Here is a 9,944-nt window from a genome sequence, read left to right on the forward strand (position 1 = left end):
AGTTTAAGTTTGTCTAAAAAACTATTACAAATATAATAAAATAGTACAACAAAAACTATTAGAAATTGATACATTCCCATCACAAAATGATTATTCAACTTCAATCTTCATTACACCAACTGTCAACTGATTTACTGTCATAGCTAGTAAGGAAAGGATAACCCGCAAGATGGAAGAGGATAATTTTTAAGCCAATTAAATTCATATATCAGAATACCAACACAACATGATCATGGTATGCTATTCTAAATCAATTACTTCTATAAATAAATTCATTTTAAATATATCACAAATAGCAGTACCTTTAAAATATATCACAAATATCAGTACTTCATATATCACAAATAGCAGTACCTTAAATCAATTCTTTTTAAATTCATGAAATTTCTAGATTTATGTTACAACATTGGTATGGTTTGAACACCATATTAACGCTCACAAATTAATATACATTGCAACTACCTTTTAAATATATCACAATTAACACAATACTAGTTCCTCATATATAACAAATAGCAGTACTTTAAATGATTAATTCTTTTTAAATTCATGAAATTTCTAGATTTATGTTACAACACTGGTATGGTTTAAACACCCTATTAATTGTATGAGATGCTAACAACTAACAAGTAATAAAGACTACATACACAGTTGATAGCTCTCTATTTATCATCAAGGGAGTAATGTAATTTCTGTTTGCACTTGCTCCACCTATTAATAAAAAGAAGAATTTAGTTTTAAAAATTATCAATGCTATTTTCAAAAGTTTATATTATACTTAATAATCAAAAGAGAGCATATTACCTTAGGTTTGTTCCTAATTCCATGCAATATTCGAAGCCGATCACCACCACAAATTAAAGCTTCGATAGTAGATGAACTTAAAGAAGCTCGAAATGAATCGATAACTCTCCCTCCGGCGCTAAAGGTTGACTCCGAAGCCACAGTAGATATTGGAATGGCAAGAATATCTGCTGCCATATGGGACAACACTATATATTTTCCACAATTCAATTTCCACCATTCCAAGGCACAAAATGACATATGGCCGTTATCTTTAGGTTTGTAAGTTGGCTCATTCAAATACTCTTCAATTTCAGATTTTACAGCAGGAATTGCTTGTTGTTCTTCGACATAATTCATTAACAATGACCACCTTGAGGATTTTTGTGACTCCAAAATAAGCCCATTTTGATCAACACCACTTCTACTAGATCCTTCTTCACTATGCTCACTAAGTATATCAGCATACTCTTCGTACATATCATCAAGCGCGATACGCACATTTTCTATATTTTTTCTAGCTTCAACTTCCGGATAAATTAAGGGAAAACACATGTTAACACCCATCATTTTGATCCTAGGGTCCAAAACAGAAGCAAGCGACATAACAAGATTACATTGGCTCCAATATTTGTCAAATTTTCCCTTCATCGCTTTTGCCATTTCTTTCATAAAATCAGATTCATCTTGGATAGCTTGATCTAAAACTAGTTTGATTCGAAATACCTCAGCAAGATATAAGTTAGCAGTTGGATATTCACTACCTGAAATAATATTTGTAACAACATTAAATACCTCTAGCAACTTGGAAACTTTTTCAACCTTTTCCCAGTCATCATCATCTAGAAGAGTTGTATAGCTTGGTTCTCGATCTTGAAAACGAGGGAAGACTTCTTTGAACTGCATTGTGTAACACCCCGATAAAATAAGATAATTATTTAATTTAAGTTAATAATATCTTTATTAATTTAATTAAATAATTGGAATTATTGGATTATTATTATTATTATTATTATTGGAATAATAATTATTGGAAAATATATAAGTTGGAATTTAGAAAAGGTCCCATTTGGTAAAAGGTTTATTTTTCACGTGAAAAGGGAAAAAGGGACAGAAAAGTGGAAAAGGGGCAAAGAGAGCCAGAGAACAAGGGTTGAAGAGAGGAAGGAAAGCCTGAAGCTCAGAGATTTGCCGGATTAACTCAGGTAAGGGGGGTTTATCATCGTTTAATGGGTATTATGGGATAACATGTAATGGGTAGTGATAGACCATTGATTTACCTCTGAATTGAATAATTATGCTGAAAATTGTGAACCTTTGGATGAACGAAATTTGGATTATAAATGAAGGAAATTCGTAGGAATTAGATGTAATAATGCTAGAATTTGTGAAATCGAATAGGGTATGATTCGTGTTAGATGATATGAACGAATAATGTGAAAAATTGGACTGTGGAAGGTTGAATTGGATAGATCTCGTAGCAGAGAAAGCCATAGCAGATCTGGAAATTCTGGTTTCTGGTCATACGCGTATGGCACTAGGCAATACGCGTATGAGATGGTCTGGTACGCGTATGGCACTAGGCAATACGCGTATGGATGAGGAAGATGATGTTTTGAACGTGTTTTGGTCTCTGTTGGTACGCGTATGGGGATGTGGTACGCGTAGCATACGCGTATGGGATGGTGTTACGCGTATGGGTTTTGGCTGAGAAATGGGCCATACGCGTATGGGACTAGGCAATACGCGTATGGGCAGGATTGTGATTTTCCTGAGCTGTTGTTGTGCAGTTTTTAGCTGTTCAGCTGAGTCACGTAATTCAGCTGATGTATGATATATTAGGGATCATTTCCCGTTGTTTTGAGTAGTATAGGTATTAGTAGAGTGTGCTAATACTGTGGTTGTTCTTTGGCATGATCTGATATGCTTATGTGATAAAATACTGATGATGTGTGATGGTATGCATGAACCTGTGAATGTATCAGTTATGTGTGCATTTGTGAATAGACTGTTTTATGGCTTAGAGTGTGAGCATATGTCTATTCTTGAATTGTGGTTGATGATTTAGCATTGCTAGGTGATTAGCATGCATATTGTGGCCTTTATGGTGGTAGCTAATTCCCATGGTGAGGAATTAGTGAGTTAGTCATTATGGACTGTTGTTGATGTTTGCATGCTAGGTGAATTAGCGTGCATAGCATGGCCCTTGGGGTGGTAGCTAATTCCCATGGTGAGGAATTAGTGAGTGAGTCACTAGGTCTCAAATGAGTGGGACTAGTGGGCTTGGTAGCCGTGCCTGGATTTGGACGGTGAGGTGAACTATATGTTCACAATTAGTCGGTACCGCATGCATGGAGTCTCATTGCATAATATGTGTATGGCGTATAATATGAATGGATGTATTCCAATATTATACGTGTGTTTGTGTTGATATTGAGTATGAGCATGAGTTGTATTTGTATTGAGTATGATATTTGAATTGATGTGCCGTTACCGAATGTGCGATGTGATTAGGGTGATTAATGTGTTAAATTACTTGGCATTACATGTTAATTTATAATGCTTATTATATCGATTGAGGAACTCACCCTTACAACTATTTTTCAGGTAACGAGCAGTGATTGAGTAGAAGCTAGTCCTTGGAGTCTAGTGTAGTTCCTTAGTGGGTCATGCTCTGGTAGATGTAACATCGGGACGGGATGTTTTATTATGTTTTCATTTGATTGTTGAACAACTTTACATGTAATGTATTACATGGTTTGAATATTGTTAGTTTGTATCCGCTGCGTATTATGCGAATGTTTTATTTTGATTAAATAAATGAGCATGACAGGATATTTTGGAAAATGGTGTGAAATGATTGTGTGACACCCTTAGTTGCATAATTACTCTGATTGACATATTGCTATTTTAATTAAATATTTTGGGGTATTTTAGAAGGGTGTTACACATTGCAACTGACAACATTTGATAGGTGGAGTTTCAACGAGTAGGGCAATCAAGAATTAATTTTTTACCACCAAGCTTTAGTTGTTGAACTATTTGTGAGAATGTTTGCAACCTTGCTTCAGACTGATTGATGAACTTCACACTTTCACGCACGTCTTCAACTATTTTTTCTATTTTCCCAATACCATCTTGAACCAGCAAATTTAGTATATGCGCACAACAACGCACATGAAATAACTTTCCATCTAACACTAATTTCCGGTGCCTTAAAATCAGAACTTTTAACTCTTTCAAACATCTATCGTTGTAATGTGCATTATCCACTGACACACTAAATATTTTATTTTCCATACCCCAATCTTTAAGACATTTAAAGATAGCATCAGCAATATCAACACCACGCCGAGGAGGAGGAACATGAACAAAACTAAGAATGCGTTTCTGCAAAACCCAGTCAGCATCAATGAAATGGCCAGTTAACACCATGTATTCTATCTTCTGATTTTGTGACTTCCATAAATCAGTGGTCAAACAAATCTTATTTACTGTCCTTAAAGTAGACTTCAACTTTTTTCTTTCAGCTTCATAAACAGCAATACAATCATTCTTCAATGTCTTCCGACTAATTTTCTCATATGAAATATTAGAACACTTCATCATAAAATGAAAACCTTCTTCCTCAACAATACTAAATGTATGTTCATGCATCATAATCCAATGTGCGGTGGCTTCTCGTTGTCTTTCATGGTCATATTTACCTCCTGAATTCATTAGTAGTGGTCCAGAAAGCTTCTCATCAATCTTGCTTTTTGCTGGCTGAAAGTTTAATTTTTTTTGTTGTGCTACTAGCTTCTTGTAAACATGACATGTTTGTTTTAAATGCCTCATCAAATGACTGGTTGATCCACTAGCAACAACAGAATAATTGTTTTTACAGTGTATACATTGCCATTTTTTTCCATTCTTTAATTCCACTTTTTTGAAGTGATCCCAAACTAGAGAAGTTTTCTTCCTCTTGGACTTTTGAATAACAATGTCACTGCTCTCAACATTTTCTTCATTCACAACTTTATTTGCCGGTGTTGATTCATTTGTTAGTGGTTCTTCATTAGTATTTGCATTTAAATCAATGATAGGATTCAATACATTTAAACACTTTTCTCCATCTTTTGGTGGTGATTGTGAATCTCCCAATGATTCAAGTGAGGTACTGTATGACATATCTACAATAGAAAAATAAATAAGACCACAAGTTCCATTAAAAAAATCATTAAAATTTTTAAATAGAACATAATAAAAAAATTCTCATAACAGAGTTATATATTTAGTTCAAACCAAGAAAAATAGATTCAGAAAGAACATATACAAAACAAAGAAAATAAATAAAATCCTCATAACAGAGTTATAGTTCATTATATACAGGAAGAACATATTCAACATATTCAGAACACAGTAAAAAATGACAAAGCTACTAAAACAATCAGATGATGAGAATAATAATATTTACCTCTATTGAAAAAAATTGTTGAATCTGGAAGAAAGAGTTAAAGTTTTTTTCTTCAGAATAGAGAACAAAGACTGGAAATACGTAATATGAAGGATGAAGGAAGTTCTCTAAAACCTAAAATCTAAAAACGAATACTAAAGGTTTTGCTTTTGGAAAATGCAATACTAATTAATGGGAATATAAAAGGATACAAATTAAATCATATAAATGGTACAATATTTAAAAAACGTTATTTTTAAAGTGGTAGTTTAAAAAACAAATTTAGAAGTAGTTTAAAATGACACTTTAAAATTAAAAGTCACGGTGCATTATGTTTTTTTTTTTTTGAGTTAGAAGTATTTTACTTTGTATAAAAAAATGTCACAAGTATTTTTTAAAATATTTAATTTGATAAGTTAAAAGGTTAAAATCTATACATTATTTTTTTAAATGATACTATTGAGATATATGATTTAAAAATATTATATATATATATATATATATATATATATATATATATATATATATATATATATATATATATATATATATATATATATATATATATATATATATATATATATATATATATATATATATATATATATATAACCGAGTCGACTCATGAACCTAACGAGTCGAACTATACATAGCTCAAGTTCAGCTCATTTGTTTTACGAACTTAGTTTTGAGCTCAAGTTCGACTCATTTGGTTCATGAACCAAGTCCAACGAATTAATTATCGAATCGAGTCTCGAACTATTTTCGAGTTGGTTTGGTTCATTTCCAGCCCTAACCATAATAAACATAGCTGGAAGAGACCTACTAAGTGGTTATCAGGAAGAGATTAGTTAGGTATATTCTATATATTTGTAAGGTGTGAAGTGGTTGGTCATGGTACGAAATTGATTAATTCATTCGGATTCATAGCCTTAGATGTAGACTCCCTGAGAGTGGTAATGGATGTATACGATGATACTCTACCCTATTGGAAGGATTCATGAATTATACTTCCCAAGAGGAACGGGAATCGGATATTCCTGAAGTTAAACATGTAACTCGGACTGTATATTAGTAAGACCATGAGCTAAGATCATGGAAGATGGGACATGACGATTGAGATGGACGATTTTGGATACGAAGGGAAATGTTATCTCTAGATGTGTGTGAAATATTGTATGTGACTCTATGAGGTGTATGGACACTCATAGTTACGCTCTAGATTGCTTAAGTTCCTTAGAAGTGGTGTCTCATTGATGATTTAAAGTTCCTTGATGGTGTTATGTTGTTTTGGTCGAGATCATGTGTCGGGAGAAATCTTGAATGAATCAAAACCCTATAAGAGTATTTGATATGGAATATAGTAACCAGAACCGGAGATTGTCAAACTAATTTGGTTTAGCTGCATCGAACACATGATGAATTTGGATGTTGTACATTTATGGTTGTAGTAATGTAACTCCTAGATACCTATCTTCTGAAGATTGTTGATCTTATTCTAAACTTTTGTGTGTCAACAAGAAATTTATTCTACTAAGGGATGTCGGTGATGTCCTAGTATTGTTTTGAATGGTGGGCACTCTGGAGTATATGAATGATCTTCTATGTAGACTCTTAGCTAACAAGTGGTGTTTAGGAATCCCAGGTGTTCCACCGTTGGAATCGGAGTATCATAATGAAAGGTGATGGAAGAAGGAAATCAATCGAGATTATGAGGATCAAATAGATAGTTACTCATAAGAATGGGAGTAAGATAATCTGGTGCTAGTGGTGCTATCCTATTGGAGTAGTAAGAGAGGAGTGGAACTGTAGAAGTAGAGGCTTGCAGCATATGGTATCAAAGTTTGTCGCACTTGTTGAAGGAATAATAAGAGAAGAGTAGTCAATATTGTGTGTGGTCAAGGAATCAATAAGTTTTCTTATGAAGAATTAATGAGTATTGATTAACCAAGTCAAGACAATATGTCGTAATTATGTTTTGTGTAACTTAGTGCAAGGAAGGGAAGTTATGGTTCCGGGAGGAAAGTGACCAACTTTTATTGAGCGGTATATCAGATGAATTAAGTGGGAGCAAAGTTAAAAGTTAATCCAATATTGCAGTAAGGATATGGTTAAGACCATGAAGTATTGAGAGTTCCCATAAGAGAGAAGTTTTCCAAGGAGGAGAGGTTAGAAGGATGAGTATGTCAGAGGCTTGAAATCGGAGAGAAGTCAAATGTTGGTCTAAGACGTTATTGCAAGGATTGCTCGTTTGTTGAGTGAAGAAAATTCGGGGGCGAATTTCAATTTAAGGGGGGAGAATGTAATATCCCATATTCCCTTAAATACTCAATTAGTTGTCAGTCAAGACCAATTGAGTTCATATGTACTTTATGTATTATCGATTGTAACAATTAGAGCTCATATGTGTTCTAAGTGTTACCAATTGGGACCAATAGAGTAACCCTTGAACTATGAAGAGATTAATTATTAATAAAAGAGACAGACCAATATTAATAAGTGCAAGAGAGGACATTTTTGATAACATTAATAATTGGTCAATTGGTATGGAAGATAAAATATTAATTGGGATATTTTATTACTACCTAATATTATAATATATATATATATATATATATATATATATATATATATATATATATATATATATATATATATATATATATATATATATATATTATATGTTATACATATTTGTGTGGTTATAAGAGAAAGAAGAAGAAAAGGATAAGAAGAAGTAGGTAAGAGAGAAAGAGAGATATCAGAAAAGAAAAAGAAAAGGAAGAGATAAGAACAAGAAAGAAAGAGAAGAAAGAAGAAAAGAGGAAGAAGAAGAAGAGAAGAAGAGGAAGGAAACCACCACCACCATCATCATGTCATCTTCATCATCATCATCATCACCACTTCCTACTCACCATCTTTACCATCTCCATGTGTCCAAGGTGAGTTATTAGATAGATCTAGCCTTGGGGAGGGAAAGAATTTCATGAAGGTAATTAGGTTGTGTATGATATTGTGGTTGTTGATAATAACATGTTGATGTTGCTTCATCATGTTATGTTATGTTGTATGATTGTTATGTGTTTTGGCATGGATTCATGATCGTGTATGTTTTTGTATGGATTGGGGTGGTTGAAATTGGAAAAAGGAGTGTTTAGAAGATGAATTTTTGAAGAAAATTGAAGAACCAATCGATTGGTTCTTGGGCACAATCGATTGGGTGAATTTTCTATTGAGAAGAAGTGAAATTTTGCAGACCCGGGACCTCCTTGATATGGTACAAGCCTTACCATTAGGCCAAGGATCTTGTTGTTGAATACTTATGCAATGAATAAATGTTAATCTAAATCTTGATTAAGATAAATTAATGAATTAATTGAGTGTTATAACTCCGTTTTGGATACAGACGGATGCGTTAGAAAGATAACGTAAAGGGCTATTATTATTGTTCCATGTTATAAAATATTATGTGATTTATAAATGCTATGAATTATATTATGATGAAAGTTAAGTATTATTGTTATGTTGAAGGTGAAATAACATGATTAAAAACCTTACAAAGATGAGTGAGGAAACCTAGGAGAATAACTTGATTAAAAACTTAGAAAGACAATCTAGGTTATGGAAATGAGTATACGGTATTCATTCGTACGATGCCCATGTGGAGGTCGTGGACGAATTGTTGCCATGATTGAGAATGAGACACATTGTATGGAACATGCCATGTTATTATTTGTGTATTATGGTGAACGAAGTTACCTGTGATTGATGGATTTTGTTATGGTTCGTGGAACCGATGATTGTGGAACCGATCATGTATTCAGAATGTGTGTTTTCTGTGATGGTACACATATCTATTAGTATGCTTAGAAGAGTAAGCATTGGGATGTGGGACCAATGATTCGAGTCTCAATTGGGTTTGAGCCCCAACCATGGCGGACATGGGGGAGAGGTGGACACCAAAGTGGGATGTGGCCCATACGGTGAAAGATACTCAAAGTGGGTTGAGTCCCATACGAGTGATGGTTCTTAATAGTATGTTTGAGTCCCATAGAGGAATCTGATATCCAGTGCGAAAGTCGAATCATACGAGCATGCATGAATCGGGCCTGGCTTAGACGTAAGTCCATTCGGGAATTGATGTGTCGTGATCTGAATAATGACCGTGGTTGAGTTATGAGAACTCATATGCATGTTGCCATACAATTGCGAGACAGTTTCCCCGTCGCTCAAGTCTTCGTTCTCTTGTTGACTTGAGTTGGATATGAGTTGAATATTGATTAGAAAACCCTGTAGAGCCGAGTGGATCCATAGGATAGGAGAACTCACTGAGATTATTATCTCATCCCATTATTATTGTTATTTTTCAGGTAATCCTTGCAGGTGAATCTAAGAGAAGCTGTCTATGGATGTTCCTAGGGACGCAGTTATTCGGATCTTCCGCTGTGGAGTTGTGTGCAATAAAGATATTGCACATAGTTCTTAGATTTTTATTGTTTACGCACTATAGTATAACATGTTCCATTGATGTTTTAGTTTGGACATGTGTATATGTTAATGCCATTAGGCACTTATGTTGGATCAATACCAATTATTAACACTTGTATGATATTATTCTAGATACATATTATACGGGGTGTTACAAAGCATCATTAGATAACTAAAAGTTATCCATCTAACAAGACCGTTGAATTAATTAAATGATCCTATGAGACAGTTGATGGAT

The 9,944-nt window shown here is 33.7% G+C and overlaps 2 protein-coding genes across 2 annotated transcripts; both read right to left on the minus strand.

The window, feature by feature from the left end:
* Positions 1-672: 672 nt before the first annotated feature.
* LOC127082601 (zinc finger BED domain-containing protein RICESLEEPER 2-like) lies at positions 673-1,689 on the minus strand. The gene is made up of 2 exons (XM_051022830.1): positions 805-1,689; positions 673-711 (listed from the first exon to the last, which is right to left on the minus strand). Exons 1-2 carry the CDS (start codon positions 1,687-1,689, stop codon positions 673-675), a joined length of 924 nt encoding a protein of 307 aa, XP_050878787.1.
* Positions 1,690-3,765: 2,076 nt separating this feature from the next.
* LOC127082602 (zinc finger BED domain-containing protein RICESLEEPER 2-like) lies at positions 3,766-4,953 on the minus strand. Its single transcript, XM_051022831.1, has one exon. It carries the CDS (start codon positions 4,951-4,953, stop codon positions 3,766-3,768), a length of 1,188 nt encoding a protein of 395 aa, XP_050878788.1.
* Positions 4,954-9,944: the final 4,991 nt, after the last annotated feature.

This window comes from Lathyrus oleraceus, chromosome 5 (genome assembly GCF_024323335.1).
Source record: "Lathyrus oleraceus cultivar Zhongwan6 chromosome 5, CAAS_Psat_ZW6_1.0, whole genome shotgun sequence".
NCBI lineage: Eukaryota > Viridiplantae > Streptophyta > Magnoliopsida > Fabales > Fabaceae > Lathyrus > Lathyrus oleraceus.

Coding starts and splice junctions, on each gene's coding strand:
- LOC127082601 (XM_051022830.1), bottom strand. CDS start 1,689: ATGCAGTTCAAAGAAGTCTTCCCTCGTTTTCAAGATCGAGAACCAAGC. Junction 712..804: donor GAATTAGGAACAAACCTAAG/GTAATATGCTCT, acceptor TTTTATTAATAG/GTGGAGCAAGTGCAAACAGA.
- LOC127082602 (XM_051022831.1), bottom strand. CDS start 4,953: ATGTCATACAGTACCTCACTTGAATCATTGGGAGATTCACAATCACCA.